The 22,103-nt window shown below is 41.3% G+C and overlaps 1 protein-coding gene across 1 annotated transcript in view; it reads right to left on the reverse strand.

Annotated features, from left to right (window-relative positions):
- The window catches only part of NIPAL2 (NIPA like domain containing 2), a 51,330-nt gene that overhangs the window by 27,626 nt on the left and 1,601 nt on the right, over positions 1 to 22,103 (reverse strand). The window contains exons 2-3 of the mRNA XM_066333955.1: positions 6,160 to 6,228; positions 1,768 to 1,939 (exon numbers count right to left, since the gene is read on the reverse strand). Of these exons, the coding sequence (XP_066190052.1) occupies positions 1,768 to 1,939; positions 6,160 to 6,228 (241 nt within the window). The remainder of the gene's footprint in view (positions 1 to 1,767; positions 1,940 to 6,159; positions 6,229 to 22,103) is intronic.

Below are 22,103 nucleotides of genomic sequence, written 5' to 3' on the forward strand. Positions count from 1 at the left end.
TCCAGTGTCAGTGACAGCCAGCCCCTACCATATAGGACACGTTGACACTGAATTTGGGAACAAAATGCTTCTCAGAAGGTTGGACTTAGTGTTCAGGTATGCATTTGAAGTTTGTTATCAAGTACTTAATTTGTTCATTTAAAAAAACCCTAATTTATGAAAGACACACATTCAACAATACCTCAAAGAAAACCTGTCAGCTAGACTCTGCAAAGGCCACTCTCCCCACTTAAAAGAGGTCACAAGTTAATGAGAAAAGTATTTCTTGATCTTTTAAATTGAAAGACCTCCTGCCAAACCTACCCAGTTGTTAGCAGATGATGCACATCTGACTTGGGCAGTTTATCATTGCCCTAAATTAACTCTGTTATAATTAAAAGGATGCTCTTTCTCTGGCTTTAATTCCTGAAGACAGGAAAGTATCTTGTAGTAGGAAGTGTTACTGGGATGTTATTGCCATAATTGGCTGTCTACACGATTTTCACTTACTCTTCCTTAAGGGAATGTTTGCTAGACTAAATAAAATTACAGATATTTCTATTGTTTGGGCTATGAAATGAATACTGTCAGCTGATTCATGGGAATAGAATATAAGATATTAAAGTGCTTTCCAGGATCTTCCAGAATAACCATTCTGGGCCAGTTTAAAAAATCAAAGTGGATGAGAATTTTGATAAGACATAACAGTTAGGAAAATGGTTTCTTGGTATTTGTTGTAAGTAAGGGAAGTGAGGAATGAAGGAATCATCAGATGCAACACTTCTTCACATTTTACAAAAACAAAGAAGGAATCTGCTTGGATAAAAATCAACCCTAATTGTGATCTCATCTTCTTTAGTTTAATAAACATTGGGATTTTTCTTCCTACTCTCTGCTTTTTGCTTTTTCTTTCTAATTTTCTGTATTTGCATTTTATTCAGTTTGGACAACAAATGAAATTGGTCAATATTCTCTGATGTTCAGAGATGACTGACAATGCCTACAGTCCTTACAGATATAACTACTGCCACCAAAATCACACTGGGACAGGTCATATTAATTTACATTTTCATCTCAGATAATATGTCATTCCTTTCTTTGATAACTCTCTTCTACTATGATGAACTAACATGGCTTTATATCTGAAATTCTGCAATAGTTTAACATTAAAGGTTACAGTAAATTGCCTGCAGTTTCCTTCCTCCTCTCTCTCTGCTAAATTGCATCAACATATTGTTAGCTGCTTCCTTCTACTACAGCTAGACAGTCCACTGGGAAGATGTTTTGTCTTTTCTACCTTCCCATGGCCCTTTTAGTCACATGCTGAGGAGCGTCAAGCAAGTCTGCCCACATCAACATGAATCATGGTGATGGGCAGTGAACAGGCAGCAGAAACCACTTGGTGTGATGGTAACCCAGAAAATGCATTGTAGGTACTCAGGATCACAGCACAACTCTGTGCATGCAGCAGGATGCCAGTCCCCCACTTTGGGGGCTTGCAGAGCTGGCAACGCTGTCACAGCACTGGGCAGGAGCTAGCAGAGCACAGAGTGACGCAAAAGACAAAACCACGGAAAAAGAAATGTATTAGAACAGTCTTTGATTTAAGCAGACTGTTTTTGTCAAATTGTCAGCTCATGTGATTATATGAATAATTTATTTTCGAACCACGACATTAACATTTTCCTCTTGTGTTCCTGCTGCAGTTTCTGTGGTATTATTCCTCTAGCCAGAAGCAAGCATTTGATTAAAGCATACAGCAGAGCAAGAAATGGCAAATTCTCTCACCTATGACAGAAACACATCCCAGTGGAGCGACAAGAGTAATGGGGGCAAATCCATAGGCTGTGAAATTTCCCACCTCTCCAAGCCCCAGGAGGGTAATCCCACACCACCACAGCTTGCTCATGTAGTAGGGCTTCTGCTCTGCTTGGCAAACCAGTCGGAGATGAGCGCATTTCTAGAAAATTAATTATTAGGAACAGGCATGAATAGAAAGACTTCCATTGTGTTCTTATGTCTGACAAAAGTGGAATAATTAAGGGGGCTGTCAACTTCAAGTTCCAGGTGCGTTGAGGTTTCTTTTTAAACAAGACTTTGAGCTTGTTGTTGCAGAGCTTTGTATTAACTCAGCGCTGCTTCAGATGTGCTTTCTTGGCCGTGGTGGAAAGGGCTGAAAAATTATAAACCTGAAAAATGCTAAGTGAATACTAGCTAGTGCTTCCTAGCTATCACTGCACACATCTGTTCTTGTCTCAAAGCAAGGCTCAGGAGTTGTGCTCTGAATCTGGAAACACCCAAAAGGCAGGAGACGGGACAGAATCAGAACTGTGGCAACAAACTGGACAGGGGAACAGACAACAGGGTGTTCCTGTCCATGAAACCTATCCTCACCAGAAATATACTTTCAAAATGAAAAAGGCAGCATTTAATCACATCCTCTGTAGGGAGGACTCTATATTAATTAAAGAGAATTTATGATTTGGCTACATTCTCCTTCTTAGAAGGAGATCATAAGTAAAGCATTATTTTCTAAAGAAAAAACAATTGGCACAGGTATGACATACACTCAAGTAATACTTCATCAACACTTCCTGTTACATGAAGAAGGTATCATTTGCACAAGTTGTGATTGTTTTTTCTCTGGCTGTACAGCAAGAACATGTATATAGCAAGACAATTTGTCTTTGATCACGCTGATCTTCTGAAACACAGTCCAGGCAGTCTCCGTCAAGAAAGTGTCATTACTGAGAATGATGCAATGTTTACCAAATTAATTTTGCAGATTATCATTTCCTTTCTCAAATTACTCTCCAGCCTTTCTGCACATGGGTCAAAAAAGGTGGTAATCAAATGATAGAGTTATTACAGTACAAATGGTGGTAAAAGAAATTTTTTCTCCATCACTCAATATTTGATTTTAGAAGTCTCCCTTCTGAGCCTGGGGAGGTTGTAAAGGATTTTCCTCATACTCCCATCCTTCTCTGTAGGCTACTTGACAGAGCATGGGACAAACAGCAACATCTGTAGTAGTCAGTGCTCTTGTTGAGAAGACGCAGCACATATTGCAGCTTCGTGCTGTGGAACGTGTTCAGGGGATGAAATTCTAGGAAGAGGCTTAACCCTCCAAGGAGAAAAAAGAGCAAAAGAAAATCAAACTTGAGCCCCAGACCTGGATGTTCTTCAGAGTAGCATCCAAGATTTTCCATTTTTATAAACAAAGAAACAAAAAAAGCTCAATAAGGATACAAATTAAATTAATATTAAAATATATTCAAATTATTATTCAAGAATCCAAGTTTCGGCCAAAAATTAAATAGGACAAATTCTTAACTGAATCCTGAGATGTATTTTTACCCCAGATTCTTGTAGGATTAACTTTTGAGGGCACAGTGAGATTGCAAAGATGTGCAGCAAACACAGGAAGGTGAGCTCAGTAACTCCCCTACAGTCTTCTCTCTCCAGATGTCTGTCTTCTTTGCACAGTGATGTGTGCAAATGGTATTTAGGTGGAGGCTGTTTATAACTCAGCTGAAATACATTGCAAATGATGAGCTGTTCTTTAGCAGACAACCTGCTCGAGGGAAGAGAAGCAGGATAATGGACTACATGGTCAGAAAGGGACAGAACAAAAAAAATCTGGCCTGCCAGTTAACAGAGGTGTGAAAATAAATATTGAGATCTAGGGAAAGTCATTATTCGTATTTAGAAGATAGTGTTACTCAATGGAGAAAAACCTAACTTAAAGGATAAAAAAAATCAGTTTAAATTTTCTGTCAAATGCCAAGGAGAGCCATTGTGTTTCCCTAATCAGCATTCAAAAAGCTGATAGTTCAAGTCCAGTAAGGGCTGTTGCTATTACAAGTCAACAGAAGCCTGCTTGTATGCCTCAGTAGATGCCTTGCAAAGCATCTGCTTTGGTACTCAGTACCCTCTGCAGACAAAAGAGACTGTATCTGAACAACCTCAACCTCATTGTTATAGCTAGACTGAATTCCCACTTCACCTTCACTTTTCTTCACTCCACCTTTACCTTTCCACTCCAGCTCCAGAGGTTCTCCTAGCAGTGTCACCACCCAGAGGCTGGAACTCCCATTGGAGAGGCAGCAGTCATCTCAACTTGCCTACCACCTCTGGCTAAACAGGTTTCTCTCTGGGATTCTCCAGCTAATGACGTTTAAATAGAAGGTAATCACTGAAGAACCTTCTAGCTTTAATAAACTGGGTTACTATGAACAGAAGCTTTCATATTCCACAACTTTTAATTTCATCCTTTACAGAAAAAACAAGAAGTAGCTTTATATGAGACTTGTACAACTTCTAAAATACTAGCTAGCAAAAATACTTATTCTGGACAATTTACATGACAATGTCTTCTGTGCTTTATAAACTTTTGTTAGAAGACATAAAATACATTGAAGTCTACAAAATACAGATTATAATGAAAAATTTAACTTTCTACTGAGTATGTATTCTAATTATTAAAACAGAAAGGATTTTATAATTGACATCCTACAACACTTTACCACAGTTTTAAGGGCAACACCACCCATTACTTTCATGATTTTAATACTGTTTACTCAGATCATTTATCTTAATTGCAGAAGAAAAACTAAATTGGCCAAAGTTGTTTTGGGGTCCAATATTGTAAAAACCTTTATGTCTTTATGCATTTATGGAACAGGGAGCTCACTCAAAGATGCCCTCTTTGATCTGCTGCTTGTCAACTCTCATGAATGACGTGGTGACTAGCACTGTCTCGGCCACAGAGACCACAAAACATTTGAGTTTAAAATCTTCATTGACAAGAGGAAAAGTGCAGGAAAACCTCAACTCTGGACATGAGGAAAGCAGATTTCAGGCTACTCAGGGAACTAGAAAGAAAAGTCCTCTGGGAAATGCTGGGGGCTGTCAGTGCTGGTCACTTTTCAATCCTCACTCCTAAGGGCACAGGAGCAGCAATTCCCCAGTGTCAGAAGTCAAGCAGAAGCTGGTTTGGTGAACAGGGATCTTCTTTTGGGTCTAAGGCAAAAAAGAAGGTGTGTGCCCAGTGGAAGCAAGGCCAGGTGACCTGGAAGAATACAGAGATGCAGCTTGCCACTGTAGGGAAAAAATTATTGTGGCCAAACCTCAAACGCAGTTGAAGATGGACAGAAATGTGGAAGTCAACAAAAATAGATTTTTCAGATATATAACAGCAAAAGACAGCATGGAATTAACATCAGCCTGTTACAGGATGAGGATGGGCACCTCACAAACAGGGACATGGACAAGGCAGAGGTGTTTAAGGCATTCTTTGCCTCTGTCTTCAACACAGATGATGGACCAAGGGGGTCTCAGTGCTCTAAGCTGGAGGACCATGGCTGTGAGAATGATCAAATCCCACCTGATCCTCAGCTTGTGCAGGATCTATTGCTCCAGCTGGATCCTTACAATTCTATAGGGCCTGATGGGATTCATCCAAGAATCCTCAAAGTACTAGATGATGTAATTGCAAAGCCTCTCTCAGTTCCTTTTGAGCAGTCTTGGGAACCAGGAGAGGTCCCAGCTGATTGGAAACTGGTGAACGTTGTCCTGATTTTCAAGAAAGGCAAGAAGGAGAACCCTGGAAAATACAGACCTGTCAGTCTCACTTCAGTGACAGTAAAATCATGTAAAAGATTATTCTGGGAGGTATTGAAAAACACCTTGAGGTCAACACAGTAATTAGTCACAGCCAGCACAGCTTCATGAGGAGAAAGTTCTGCTTGTCAAACCTCATTTCCTTCTGTAGCAGGGTAACCCACCTAGCTGATCTAGGAAAGCCAGGTAACGTCATCTTTTTGGACTTCAGCAAAGCTTTTGATATTGTCTCTTATAAGATCTTTCCTTACTCCCAGGTTCAGTGGGACCATAAGTGACTCATAGCTGGTGTTTCTTTCTGGCACATTAAAAAGAGGAGTAATTACGAACATTTCTTCTATTCCTGTATGACAATCACAGCACGGAATAGGTTAAGAGCTCCCAACAACTCTTAGCTCCTAGCAACTACAGCAGGGCACTGCTAGATTACAGTTAAAGAAAGAGAAAAGATTTATGAAATGCAACAAAATTTGCATTTTGAACTTCATCAAAACCAAACTGCAATGTAAGTACTTGCTAAATATAAACAGCTCTGAATAAAGAGAAACCATATCATACCTGTATATTCAAAGAGACACTGATGAGAAAATTTGAAGCAGCAGCAAGTAAACCTCCCAAGAGCTGAGTCTGCAAATCACAAAACAAAGAAATACAAAAATACTTTTTAGTTTAAGAAGAGCAATATAATGGTGGTTTTCTGATAGCACATTATAACCCAATGAAAACCAAATTATTGTACTTTTCAGTCACTGAGTTCATGTTGCAGTGAGTAAAGTGGTAAGAAATACCTCTGCATTGCTGACTAGGGTTTAAGTAGTAAACAAGTGGTAATGGAAAGGGTGTGACACTGGTTTTGCTGTCCTTCAGTGGAACACCTTCTTAAATCTCATGAAAGACAAAACTAGGCAAGTTTCAGTTGAAAACCACAGACAGGGGGGATTTTTTTCCCCAAAAAAAGGACCTGATTTCTACATTATCCAGAAGGAAAATCATCAGCAATCAAACCGTTCCTATTAGAACACAATTATCTTCTGTGCTAACATAACCACTAATTGACAGGGCAGCCAAGAACATAGGTCTCCTGACAGTTTCTTTAATGTATTGTGTTATTTCATTAAATAATTTCCTATCAGACTGTCTAATTTTTGGTAAGATTTCCAAGCTTTCTATGAAGCCAAGAAATGAAAAATATTCAAGCAGGATTCACTACTTCAGAAAGAAGTAATTTAAAGATGCCATTTCAGGTACTTGATAGAGCTCCCTGTCCACTTTCAAAATGTTCTAACACATTGCAAGCCATCCTAAGTGTACTAAGAACCCATTCAAGGTGACTTCTATAGTGCTTTGAGGAGCCCCATTAGCTTGTAGAGAAGACAAACATACTATCAGTTTTTATAAACAAGGTCATGGTAATATAACCCAGCATAACAACTGTTAACAACTGTTTCCAGGCTGTAAAGCAGCATACAACTCTGTGCTTACAGCATCAGTTTTCATGATACTTATTCAAGAAGGTCCCTGGGCAACTCTGAACAGCCAATGCCTACCTGCCACAGAGACTGCTACCCCTCAACATTTATAAAGAGCAACATATTGTCCCAAAAGCACTTGGAGAGGGGATTGTTATTCTGGCTAGATAGTTTCCAGACTAAGAAAAGGCATCCCCAAAAGTGTGAAGAAACAACAGCCTTATTACAAGTCAAATACAACATTTAAGCCAAACAGCAGAATCCAACTGTTTCCAGCCCCAATGTTTCTGTAGTGGCTTGGAGTAGGCAGGAGAAGCCGACAGCAGAACAACTCTGAGAGAAGTGCTTGGCTGCCAGCCAGGTGTCACCAAGGCATGATTGATGAGTCCAAAGGGATTCAGAGACAAGAATGCAGGAAGTGAGAGGGCTCCCTCTGCTAACTATTACAGCAGCAGTGCCATAGCTTGCATACAAGAAACATTTAGTGAGAAGCATTACTCAATGTTTTAGCCCATAGCCTCTGGTGCATAGCCACTGCAGGTCCTTCCCCTCTTGCATCCCCTCCCCGGGATCCTGCAGTGGGTGTTCCAGCAGCATGTCCTGTGCTCTCACACACACATTGCGTTTTTCATGCTCTGGGAGCACACCTTGCTGGAGCCAGTGGGAAGTGTGTGATGCAACACCTCAGCACAGCGCAGCACAGACCGCTGCTGAGATCAGCACTCCCTGTTACAGGACACAGCAGCCTCCTTCCTCCCCGGGGAAATGCTGTCACATGGGCACCACCCGGGTCTTAATGCTGAAGCATCAAATCCTGTACACTGAACTTGCCCAAAGTTTGACCACTTCATCCTGCACACACAGCAGCTTCAAAAAACAGCAACTAAATCACAACCGTTTTCTCGCTACCAAAGACTTGGACTTTTAAAATGACAACATGCTCCCTTGTGAGGAGGTGGAGAAGTGGTCTTGTCAGCCTCCTCATGAAGTGTTTAAGAAAAAGGAGACAGAAGGGAATAGAAAACAGAAACTGCCTCCTCATTTGCCCCATTGTTTTATTGCACTTACATTAGCAATTGTAACAAATCCCCACTACTCCCAGCAGAGAACTCAGTCTCTCTGTGGCTCTTTTCATTTCAGAGGCTGATCCTGTCATTATGGCTGCATCTCTGGATGCAACCCTTGCAGCTCCTTCCTCCCAGTTTTCAGTTGGGGGTCACAAACCTTGCACAGGACTCAGTAGGCAACCAGCACACCAGGGAGGAAACACCACTGATCTTAAGCCAGACCACAAGAGGGTCTCCATCCAGCTCTTGAATGCAGCTGGTGAGCAGAGGATGAGGTCATGTGTTCCACTGGTCATCTAAAATAATGTGCTAAATCAGATCCATGTGTGGGTACTGATGATGACCCGAGTTGTGTGCCTCTAGAGGCTGTGAATCAAATCTCCAGCAGTGGGTTTTCCAGTGCCCTGCATCATGGGTGTCCTCCCTAGAAGAGCAACTGCTTTTGCACCACAATGGTTGCTTCACCAGGCACCTGTGAGCTTGGCTCAGACATCACTGTGGGACACATAAGATTTCCATCATGTTTAAGATGACCAGCCTGTGTCTGAACAGAAATAATCTTACAAAGGTCAGTTCTTTTCTCAGGGAATCACAGAATGGTTTGGGTTGGAAAGGACCTTAAATGTCATTTTATTCCAACCTTTCTGCCATGGGCAAGGACACCCTCTACTACACCATGTTAGTCAAAGCCCATCCAACCTTGAACATTTCCAGGAATGGGGCATCCACAATTTCTCTGTGCAAACTGCTCCACTGCCTCACAACCCTTACTGTGAAAAGCTTCTTCCTTGTATCTAGTCTAAATCTAATCTAAATCTTATAGCTTAAAATCATTATGCTGTGACACTCCTCTGTGCCTAACTTACACATCCTCCTGGTCTGCACACAAAACAGTGCATGTGTATGATCAAGGCAAATGTGTAGTGGCAGGCTGAGCTCAAACCTTCCCCTCATGGCTCAGGTCATTTTATTGCAATGACCACATGTTTCACCTGAGCACTGCTGTTGGCATATATACTGCACTGCCTGCTCCAGGCTGACAGGTGTTAATGAGCTCTGCTTAGCGTGGTGATAGCACCCTGCTTCCAAACCCAGGGCTGGACAGACCCCTAAAGATTAAGAGCAGAGTACGATGCCCTAAGGAGGTCAAATATCACATGGATCCATTCAGGGAAATGAGATGAAAGTACAGTAACACCATGTAGCTACAGCATGGCAAAACTGTCTCATGTGGGTTCATACTCACACATACTTATATTAAATATAAAAATGGGGGGAAATGCAGTAAAGAGGAAAATTACATTGTAAACATTTCAAATCAGAGTGAATCTTAAATCAGCAGGCAATTTTTAATGAACCAGGGTTATCACATACAGCAGCACTCGGAGAAAAAATAGGATAGCATATCTCAGGCCAGGAAAACCACACAGGAATGAAAGACGACCTGCAACTGGAAGACAGATCACAAAATGGTTGCTGTGCTGCCCTGAAGGTCACCAGCACCTTTCTGTTCCCATCTTACCATGTGAAAGGCTTCATTATTTGTGCAATGTCTGCCATTTAATATCCTTCAGACGCTAAAGGACTGGTGAAGCAGCCAGTTTAATAAGTAATAAACATGATATTCTCTGAGTTTCCAGTTGTGATATCCAGTTGTGATATCATCCACAGCACTGCAGAGCTTCCCACACATATGTCTCAAGACAAACCTCAGTTGGGGAATTCAGTTGCAGACACAACTTCAGAGCCATGGTACTACTTCAGTCAACTAAGGACTTCTACAGGAAAGAGCTTTAAATATTCAAAACTGTTGGCATAAAATGCAAGTTTCTTCATCACCGAAACATCTGTCTGAGCATACAGGCCACTTTGTCAGACCCCAGATTTCAAACTGTTGACACATTCTTCCAGTGCTTCCAAATACATGAGGCTTGTCACAGAAACATCTTGCCCTTAAGTTTTCCAGAAAATAAAAAGCAACAAAGAAATTGAATTTACTTCACTTTAACATGTTTTGGAACAAGCCATGGAAGTCACTTACCCACTTTGAAGTCCTTCCTAGACAACCCTTGAGCACACAGACCATGGACTGAGATTGTGGATCTGCCAACATTTTACTTGGTGGCAAAACAAGCTTGAGGAATGCTTTCCTCTGGCCTGCCACTCTCTCACTGCCTTGCTTAAGTGCCTGAAATAATCCATCCAAAACGTACCCCATTACCATTATGTTCTTTATCAGCCACCTTCCAATGTTTGACACTAAAGGTGAGTCAAAATTTAAAATCCACAGCAAGGGTTTTAAACTGGTGACCCTGTGCAGTTTGTCAGGGGTCATACTGACCTGCACAGGGGGTGCCGGGGTAAATGAGTTCAAGAAATGGCAAATTTACCTCAAACAAGGCACCCTCAGCACTCTTCCTGGCATCCCCATCCCAGCCACATGAGGGTCCTGCACAAGCTGAGGCATGGGGGATGGAGGTTTGAGCCATCAGTCTGGAGAAATGCATTTGTCACACGGAATGGCAGCACACTACTATTTGAAATAAGTGAGCAGCAGTGTGGCACTGGGTACGGTCCTGCTCCCAGCACCCAGGCAGGACCTGATGCTTGTTTACCAGAGCACCTTTTCACATCATTCTGACAGTACTTTAAAATGACATTTTACATGCAAAGTCTCTATTTATTGTCAAAGTAAAATAAGGGGTTTATGGCAAATGAAAGCCAGGCTGAAATCCGCATCTTTGGCAATAATTCTAGTAAGTTTATCACTTGCAGACTAAAATCTGCATTGGAGATTCAGTTATATGGTGAAATGCAATTTATCCATATTACATGTGTGTTTTCCTAAAGCACATTAAAGTGCAGCTGCCAGGTCTGTGAAATGAACACTTAGAAAAAGGAACTTAATTTGCATTGACTAAAAAGGTATATGCCATTATTCATGGAAACTTGCTATGCCTATAAATTGAACTGATGAGCAGAAAAAACCCCAAACACCTTAAATGTCTGTTGTCGGCTCACACATCAAGGCTAGTTAAACTGTTGCTCCTATTTTTTCTTGATTTCTCTATGTATTTGTGATCTAGAGGTGTTCCCAACAAATTTAATGGCATGTACTGTTTCAAAAGCTATGCACCATTTCCAATAACTGGGATTTTGTCAGACCTCAATGGATCTTATTAAAAAAAAGAGAAAGGGGTGGAACATGTTCTAAACTTTCAATTATGAGTTAACTCCGAAGCAAGAAGAATTCAGAGTCCTTAACAAAAACCATATTTTTCAAAGAGCTACCATGTGGAATTGGGAGAGGCTTATCATTTAGCTATTATTATTCACAGAGCTCTGGCTGTACTCAGTATTCTACAGATGTATAAATAAAACAAGGTCCTTGTTCCAATGGTTTTTCATAGTGAATTCATATACTCAGATATGAGTTAAGGTCCATATGAAGTACTGAAAGACAGCTGGAATAAGAGTAAAAGGGCAATTACCAGTGAAGGAACATGAAATGAAAACATATTTGATTTGTTCATTGCGACATAAAAGAAAAAAGGACATTGTTCAGTATATGAGAAGGAGAGAAAACATTTGGCATCATCATTGTTAGAAACAGAGAGAAGAGACTTGGTAACTACATTATCTCACAAATTTAAAATATATCTTTTTCCAGAAAAGTGACAAATTGCAAAGGCTGGAATGAGAGCCTGGTAAGTTATGAAAAGGTGGGGGAACTTGAGAGGATAGAGCAACTACAGGAGTGCAACTCTTTTATTTATCTCTGTGTTTTAATCGCTTTCATGAGATCCTATTTATATTCGTCACTCTGATTATTTTAATTAATATACATAGCAGGTAACAAACCAAGCTGGAGAATATGAACTGTGAAATAAAGCAACTAAAGTAAGTTTTAATGTGCTTACTAAGGTTATATACAAATATATCCACCCGTTGTATTATTAACAATCCTAGAATCATAGAGTTATTTAAGCTGAAAAAGACTCCCAAGATAATTCTGTCCAACCATTAATCCTGTACTGCCAAGTCCACCACTTAAACCCTAGGCACCACATCTACACATGTTTTGAACACCTTCAGGGATGGTGACTCAACCTCCTCCCTGGGCAGACTGTTCCAGTGTTTGAGAACCTTTTCTGGGAAGAAATTTTCCCTGCTGTACTATTTAAACCTTTGCTGACACAACCTGAGGCCATTTCTTCCTCTATCACTTGTTACTATGGAAACAAGAATCACCCACCTCACTACAACCTACTTTCAGGTAGTTTTAAGAGACTACTATGAAAGCAGGTTTTTTTCCTTTTTGAAGAGTTAAAACTAAACCTCTCAACTTCTACATTTCAATTTCTTATTCTCAGGTATGAAATCTTAAAACTAGAAATAAATGGGAGAATGGAGAAGGGGCAGAATGGATTTTCACACTGTTTTCATGAACAGCCTGTGATACTTTGGGACATTTTAGTTCCTGGGATATTTTGCTTCATAATCAAAGACCATTTCATGTTTTTAATAATGCCTGCTAGATTGCAAATAAAAACCTCTCCCATGACTGTATAAAAACCTCAATCATAGCTGAAAACATCTTAATAAAAGATTTTTCTCGAGTACCATCACATATCATCTCCATGGCAACTACAGAAATTACATACCAGGAGAAGCAAGAATAGGATTATAAACTTTTGCCAGTTTCCAGGTCCCATAGGAGAAACAGGGAGGCAAGCTAGTGCTGCCTGACCAGCTTCTCCCACAAAATGGCCTGTTGGCCTAGGGATACACTTCTATTGCTGCCCAGGAGCAGCATGTCTGAACATTCCTGTTTGACCCAGGCTTATTCCTGCCGTATAAGGTAAGGTCCAAGCCAAACCACCCCAAGCCTAGGAATATTAATCACCAGAAGCAAGAGTCTGCCTCAGTGAGAGGCTGTGCTGTTCCTATCCTCACTTAATGTGGCTCCCTGGACCCCTAAACTGAGAGCCAAGGAGGTGACACAGGGCTTATGGGAAGCTAGAGGCAAGCTCAAAAGGGAGCTATCTGAACAACTGAGTAAATAGTGCTGTTCAGTGCTGCATCAGGCAGGGCTAGGCACAAGGAGTACTCTTGGAGAGATGTCTCACTCGGTATGTACACACAACCTCTGCATGTATACACAAATGTGCCTCCAAGCCAAGCACAGAGAGTTCATTCCCTCTTGTTATTGTAGTACACGTCTTGCTGAAGTACAAATGAGCTATTTCTGACTCTACTTCAATCAGATACAGAGAACCCTGACAGAAATGTAACCAGCTTAATACATTATTTAGCAAATCCTGAAAAGAATTTTTATATAAAAATCTCCCTTTACCAGTTGAGAGGAATGGAATTCTTCATCCAGCATGCACCTCTCCAGCATCACTTTCAAACAAAGGCAGGCTTGTCTCCCATTCTAACTCAAATGATCTTCTGTTAGCTGTAACTAACCCCTCCTCTGATCTTCACAGAAAATGCTTCTCCACGTCACAACCTGAGTGAACATGCTCAGTTGTTGAAACACGGAGTCACCCATGTCAGACAGGGGTAAACACGGCAGGAAATCACAATGCTTCCAAGCCAGTGGCATTTCAGAAACATTCTAACAGGAGTAACAACAGGGCAGGGAAAAAATACAAAACCTGACTGCATTTAGAATGAAGTTGGATCCATCTGTTAAAAGAATTACTTGATTTAATGGCAGGGGAAGGAGCAGCCCAAAGGCCCTTCCAGTCTGCTTTTCCTGCACAGGAGAGGTGCTCTGCAATAGTTCCTTGCTTTCCTTCCTGCACCTCATGCACTTGGCTCGCCTAGTTTCATTTCCAGAGAGAGTGCTAATCATTTACAGATAGTTCCTAATGCAAAAAAAAATTAGTGGACTCCAAAAGGCAGAACCTTCTGCTTAGCAGCATTATTCATTTAAATATAAACAACTGCTAGATTATCAGTGGTGATCTAAAACAAGAGGTCCGTCATTCTCTGAAATATTCACACGTACGTAAATGGGTGCATACACACAAACACACAGCTGGATCCTTTTAATTTGCAGATACTTGTGTTGAAAACGGTAAGATGCAAATCTTGGAATAAAAACCTAAACTCTAAAGAAATGTCCTCATATGCAAGTTTCTTGCAAGGGCCTAAGAAATAGGTAGTGGGCTCGTGTTTGCTCAGCTGTCTCACTGTGACACATTGCAGTTGTACATTTTGATATTTTCCTACAAACTGTAGTTTACTGGTTTAAAGTATAAAAGTATTATTAGTATTTTGTAATTCACAGTGAATGCTGACATAATGAGTAGGTGTTTAGTTCACAAAAATCCAAAGCATTTACTTCATAGCTGCCTTCTGCAAGAGAAAACTAAAACCAGTATAGCTGAATGATCTCTTCTACATACCTTTAACATCTTTTTATATGCTCTGTTGTACTTACAGAGGTAACAAGGTTGTGGTTTTCCCCCTAGTTTTGAGTATTGTTGGTCTTTCAGGAACTGTATCTTATGTGGATTCTCCAATATAGAACTTGCTGTCTTTTTTTTCCTGCTATTTTAGCATTAATATAGGATATAATGGTTATAGCATTTCTTCTTGACAGGGATTACTACGGAAATGGGGTCAGGAAGATAAATTTCTTTTCAGGAATTAAAAGAGATGAAGGAGAACTGAGTATTCTTTTCATGAGCCAGATGCTATTATCTCTCACATGCATGCTTGTTAAAGCATGCACTGCTCTTCAGTTTGTCCTGGCAGTCTCTGATGTGTGGTTATCACAGCAGCCAGCAGCTCAGCCTCACGCAGCTGGAGCCACTCTTCCAGCAAGATGGGGGAGAAAATTGGAAGGGTAAAAGCACAAAAATTTGTGGGTTGAGATAGAGACAGTTTAATAGATAAAGCAAACACTGCATGAGAAGCAAAGCAATATCAGGAATTCATTCACTGCTTCCTATCAGTGTATCAGTGCTCAGCCATTTCTACAAAAGCAGGGCTCCATCATGGGTAATGGTTACCTAGGAGGACCAATGCCAAATGCACCCTTTTTCCCTTCTTCCCCTTGCTTTATATGCTGAGCATGACACCATATGGTATGGAATATTCATTTGGTCTGCTGGGGTCAACTGTCCCAGCTGTGTCCCCTTCAGGCTTCTTGTGCATCCCCCAGCCTACACATTGATGGGGCAGTATGAGGAACACCTCAATGCTGTGCAAGCACTGTTCAGCAGGAACTAAACATCCTGATTGCTAGCAATACTTTTTTCATCACAAATCCCAAATACAGACCACACAAATTACTGTGAAGAACATTAACTCTGGCGAAAACCAGTACCACAGTCAAGAGGTGAAGCTAGAGTGTTGGTCAGGTGAAAGCTGCTATTATTTGTTTCACCGAAGTTTCTGCAGACACTACAAGCTTGGCCCTGGACATGATGACTCAGTCATTGTTGCATGATAACACAGACACTGAATAGAAATGTTCATGGTGCTTTAGTCACTGCTGGGAGCAAAAGACTGCTACTAAATGAGAGAGAAATACAGGAAAGAAAATAATGTGATAAGAAGTCAATAAATGCAAGAACCTTGTGACAATTACAAAACAGGAAAAAATCCCCAAACCCACAGCAATATCTCCAATAAAAATGAAAAAGAAACAAAAAGAAACACTAAGAAATAGAAGGTTAGAGTCATAAAGTGAAGTAAATGGAGCCACAATCCATATACTCCCAGGCTGGAGCCCAGAAAATTAAACCAGTTTTTACTTGGGAGTTAACTGTGTGGGCACAAGTCCGTTATGCACACAAACCCCATATTTTTGGTTGTTTTTTCACAGGAACATCTTTACAGTGGAACTATCCTTGGCCGTTGAAGAAAAAAGCTTCAAGTGCAATCCATATCAGCTGGCAAAATTACTTTGTTTACAGAAGGATGACAGTCAAGCCATTGAACATGTTAGCTAGGACTCTGGTGAAGAATTCAGCTCCCATGAGGCTGATTTGGTTCTAGGGAATTGAATGTTAACAAGAGGCAGACTTGTTCACAAACAGATATGCACTTCTATGTTTCTACTCCACCTCAGCCACCATGAAGAAGTCCAGTCCAAGGAGCCAGTATTTGCTTTGCTCTGAGTCATTGCTTTTGTGTGTGGAGGGCCTTCCTCCAAACCTTGCACTTCACCATAGACCTCTACATTACAGGGTTGTTTCTGCAAAACACAGCAGGATACAAAGAGAAATATAGCCAGTGAGTGGCTGTGTGCCCCATCCAAGAGTTAAACTCTAGTGAGTCTGATTTCTCGCTATCATAGTTCCATAATCTCTCTTCATTTCCCCATTATGGGCAAAACAGTTCATATCACCAAACGAGGCCAAAGCTTCTGGCATAGGTGATGTAAATCACTCATGAATGTCATTGAGGACAATGGAGTTACACCAGTATAACCCCAGTTTAAGTAGCACACATTTAGTTTGATATTGACTATTTACTTTTGAGCGCACTGCAAATATTCCTTTCTTAAGAATAACCTCCGGGCCTGGTGTTGATTCACACACCAACTGGCTGTTCTTTGAAGTTTCTGGCTGCACATTTCAAAGTCCACATTAGTCAAAGCATGGAAAGCATATCTCCCAACTGCTCATATTAGTGAACACCATTCTTCTGGGACAGTCCGTGGTGACATTATAAACATGAGCTTAACAGTTTACACATGTCACCAAAACTCCAAATAAAATAATCACAGTCTTAGTTACCAGGTTAGTCAAAGGTCCTCACCTCCATTATGACCGAAGTGCACAGTCTGCTGTTGGTTCATCTTTCTAAAGCCTTGGATTTTGAGTTTTGTCAGATTTCTGCTTGAGTAATTTGTTTCCTTTTGATTCCTTCAAAGAGGACTTAATCAGATATAGCAGACTGTTGGACACAAGCAAGGATAAGATTCAGACAAATTTTTAATCAATGCCCAAAGAACACTTTGAGACTATAGTAAAAGAAGAATCATACTTAAGCTCCAAAGAGCAATGAAGACTTTGGATCACACAATCATAAGGGGCTGGTGCTACAGGTGAGATTTTACATGAAAGACAATTTTCATTTAAAAAATTACATCAGTGGGTATTTTCCTGTCAATTTACCCACACAACCTGCCTCATCAAGGAGTCAAATGAGTGCTAGGGCAAATGAAGGAGCAGAAGCAGATTCAAGGTGGGAGCAAACACTACTCCTTTGTGTGACAGCAATGTCCTAGATCCTCACAACCTCATGAATTCTCAGGAACAGACAGGTGTATGAGCAACCAGACTTTCACCCTACATCTCTTTGCAACTCACAGACTTGCTGTGAGACTTGAAAATCAACACAATTTAATTTAAAGTCATTACTTGTAGACTAGTCTAGAAGATAGGAATAAGAAGGGCAAAGCACTACACTGAGCCAGGCACCTCCAAAGCAGCAGAGGGATTCAGATTCATCCCACGAGTCTTTCCCACTCAGTGCTGACTAAAGGAAGAGGAGGACTTGCCCTGGTCTGCTGGCTCCATAGTTTAAACTGTCTAGTCAGTGGCTCAGACACAGCCTGCACTATGCACCCCATTTTTCTCTAACATACCATTTTGAAGCAGTCTGAACCAAAACTAAATTATGCACTAGTTAGGACATGTGTAATTAGTTACTCAAGTTTCTTTGCACCTGTCTTCTGCACCTCACTTTCTGACAAATGACAAGTATTTTACTGTTCCTTACTGCCTAGAAATTTCTTAATTAACATTCTCATGCCTCTTAAAACAGATTAGAGTAATTACAAAGCTGGTGTTTAACTTGCAGTCACCTCAATCGTCAGTTAAAAAAAAAATCAGATGCAAATGTTCTTAAACATCCTCAGGAAAAAAAAAATCATTTTACCATAGCATCTGCTGGAAAGGGAAGCATTGAAAACAGTCTGATGTGAAAAATAGTCCAGTGAGAATCAGACAATAGACACTAGGACAAGCTACAGCTTGTGCATGGCATGACCCCAGCTCTGCAAGAACATTCATTTCCAATGTCCTGGATGAGGTGTTCAGGAAGACCTACCAAGACTTCCTCAAAATGAATTGTGAGAAATCAGCCTAAACAAAAGGGTTTTGCTCACCTGCTTCTGTTGTCTGTCAGGTGAGGAAATATTCCTGCAAGCAGGAGTAAAGACAGCAATGCTGCCAGCAACCCTGAAGAGAAAAAAATGTCCAGAATGGATAGACTGTGAGCTCTCCCATCATCAGCATTTGCTTTGAGTCTGTGTGCCCCAAGCTCAGCATGCAGAGCTGGGTTGGTTTGCTGTTCTCTGCTGCCAGCACCACGATGGCCTTAGCAGGGAAACTGCCACGGGCTCATGACTCCTTCCAGGCTTTGTAGGGGGAACCCAAGCAGGGTACTAGAGCCTGCCAATAACACACACTAGAAAATTCTCTTCTGGGACCCAGAGAAGCGCCTGGTAGAAACCAGATAAGCAGGTCACTCCTCAAGCAGGCTTATAAAACTGCATACAGCCTCCAGTCTTTGGACTATTTTCGCACTGTTCCAGACCTGCTGCTCCATGTCCAGCCTCCTCTATATTCAGAGGTATAAACAGCTCCACTGTTTACTTCCACCCTGCTTGCAATCGCTGATGGAAAAAAACCTATATTTCCCTATGGAATTTGAGGGCTGGAATGATACAGACATCCTTACAGTATTGTGCAAATGGAGAGGCAAGGGGTAATGTTTTCCTGTACTTATTTCCCTTATCTTTGAGTAATGAGTAAGGTCCCAGCAGCAGCTGATCTCTCTTGAAGCTGGAGGCTGAAGGCTGCAGTCTACAAGCTGTCACATCTTCACATCTGCAGGGACAGTTGATACTCAGCACAGCAGAATGGATGTATGAAGTTGAAAAAAGATATGGGCAATATTTTCTAACCAGTGTTCAATTTTGCCTTCTTGCGTCAGCTTCTTGGTCATACTAAAGCTAACCAGAACACAGCTCTCAGCAGATCAGACCTATAGCTCTGGCAAAGCCTGAGAGCTTGTGTGCAAGCTGGCCCAGCTGACAGTCCTGCTGCATTTACAGGCCAAAGCCACAAATTGTTTTCTAGCAGATACTAGTTAAATGGGCACTAAACCATGGAAAGTTGCTGGATTCTTGACAGCAGAACAACACCGGAAAATCATGCAATGCTTCTTCCTTCCAGCTGCAATGGGCAGAAACTGAAATATAGGAGATTCCATCTGAACGTGAGGAAGAATTTTTTACTGTGAGGCTGACAGAAAACTGAAACAGGCTTCCCAGAGCAGTTGTAGAGTCTCCTTCTCTGGAATGGTTCAAAAGCCTTTTGGACACAATTTTGAGTAATGTGCTCTAGGGGGTCTTACTTGAGGAGGGAGGTTGAACTAGATGATCTCTTCCAACCTTACCCATTCTGTGATCATGTGCTTCATTATAACATTTGAGTTTTGAATTCCCCAAGGAGAGGTTAAAAAAAGCTGTATTTGAAAGGCTGAACAAAGTCCTTTTCCCAAGTTTTGATTTATTAGAGTTGAAAATAATATACATTTCCTTAATACCTAAGGAATGGTATGCATTTTCTCCAAAACACATTTCCCAATAAGATAAAGGAAACTGAAACTTGCATGAACTCTGAAATCTGATAGGTAAAGGGCAACAGAGTGAAATAGAGTCAGTGTTTTGATACTCTTGTTTGCTTTCAGTGAACAGTTTTAGAATGAAGAGCTGGAGGGATGGTGTTGAACAGGGAAAACTTCACTGCAATCTTCACAGACGAGTACACCACCAGTACAAATGGGTGAGGACATTTGTCTCTACTTTCCCCACGCTCAGGGCCTGGTTTACTGATTAACCTGAAAAAGCTAACATCTGCAGTGCATCAGGGAGCAGACTGGAGATTGAGGTAGCCTACGGAGACTGAGAAAATAGCATTAAAAACCCCAGGAGGGTGTGCCTTCACCTTTGAGAGCCTTTCTTTTCCTTCTTGCATAGGAAAGGTGTCCTGATTGAAACCTACCTGTGCTGTGACCACAATGCCTTCTGATGCCCAGCCACACTTCCTATGGATACCTTGACTTGCTCTAGAGCTTTTCCTAATTGAAAGCCATGGTTGGAAATGTCATTTTTAAGTGCTTAAAATGTCCTGGTGAATGTTTGTTGGGATATACCGTGACAACATTTTTCTCTGGTGATGGTGCCAGCTAAAGAAACCCTCACTGTGTCTGGGGTGCTTCCTCAGCCAAGGCAAATGGAGAGGAAAATCTTTCTCTCCATGGAGAAAGACAGCTCCATAACTTCCTGCCTTAGGTCCCTCACAGCACAGGTGAGGCAGCCCCCATGGCATCAGAAGTACCAGCAGGCACCGTGCTGCCACGGATAAAAATGGCACCAAATGATGCTCTCACCTTACTGAGGCTCAGTGGCACTGGACATCAAGCCCCGAGTAAAGAGGTGAGAGTTGAAGCACTGAAGATGTTATTCTTGAACAGAACGAGCTAAAAACCTCAGTTGTGACATTCCACACAAAATCTAGATTTCATCTATATGATAGAAGGCAGAGTAGAAAGACATCTACAAGACTCTGCTTAATCTGTGGGATTTCTCAATCACACCTGATAGCAGCCACCACCGCTGGCTGATGAGACCACACAAGGGATCAGGCACATAAGGCAGAGATAGACTGTGAGGGGACAAGAGGCCACAGATCCATCTGAAGGAACTGCCAGCATTGTCAACCCCTAAATACAGAGCAGAAATTATTTATTCCTACAACGCACAAAATAAGACAATATTTCAAGGTGGCTGTCTAGGCAGCCAGTAATAATTCAGAGTCTACGAAGTGACGGGCAAAGAGGGAAAAAGAAGCAGAAGTGGAATAAATGTCTATCTCTGGTTCAGCTTCTGCACTTGAAAAACCACACAGAGTATCTACACACAACAGACATGTGAAATGCTGAGTTACAGGAGAGTTGTTATGGGGCTGTGAGTAACATGGTCTAGTGGAAGTCTGGAACTAGCTGGACTGTGAGGTCCCTTCCAACCCAAACTGTTCTATGATTCCATTGCATCTGAGTTCTCAGTGACTGTTCTCACCCAGCTGTTTTCTCCTACTCTGATACAAAGTCAAACCAAGATCAATACTGCAGATAATAATCTCAACTAATCCTGCAAATTGTTTTTGTCCATAAACAACAATATTGTAAATAAGTAAAAGCCTATGAGAAGTCCTGAGGGAAATAAAAATGTATTACACTGAGGCAATTACATACACTTTCTATTAAGCAGACAAAGCCCACATGTTATGGCTTCCTACACTCATTACTCCAGCAGACACAAAAATATGACGATATGAGTTTGCAGGAAATACTTCAGGTAACTAAGTACATATTTCATCAGATTTTACTGCACCATTAAACACACTCATGTCCCATAACACACCATGCCTATACAGGGAGGGCTGTGGGAGCATGGCTTGCATGTTGCTGGTTTCAGAGATGCAGCTCCTCAAGCAGTATTAACCAAGCTATAATCACACTGATTATATATACATAATATATATGCCAAGGAGAAATCCTACCTCCAGCTTTTTCCCCCACAGCCATGTGTGCCCCCTTCTACCCTTATGCCAACAGCTAGCATCCAATCAACCTGATCAGGAGCCTCTCAGGAGAATAATCTCAATTAAATCAAAAGACAAAGAAATGTAATTCCAACAAAAAGAAGCATGATACTACACAGCCACTTCAAGTTTTTCCAGGGAGCTGAGTGTTTAGACATCACTGAAGGCCTACTCTAGTGCATGGCTTTCCCTAAAGAACATATCAGATGTGCTGCTCCTGTGTGGATGTGTCTGATGCCCATGTGGCACTACGCAACTGCAACTGGCAGCCCTGCCAAGCCCCTCATGTCTAGGAGCTCTTGAAAGGGGATTTCACTCTTTCA

Source organism: Sylvia atricapilla, chromosome 1, assembly GCF_009819655.1.
Source record: "Sylvia atricapilla isolate bSylAtr1 chromosome 1, bSylAtr1.pri, whole genome shotgun sequence".
Lineage (NCBI taxonomy): Eukaryota > Metazoa > Chordata > Aves > Passeriformes > Sylviidae > Sylvia > Sylvia atricapilla.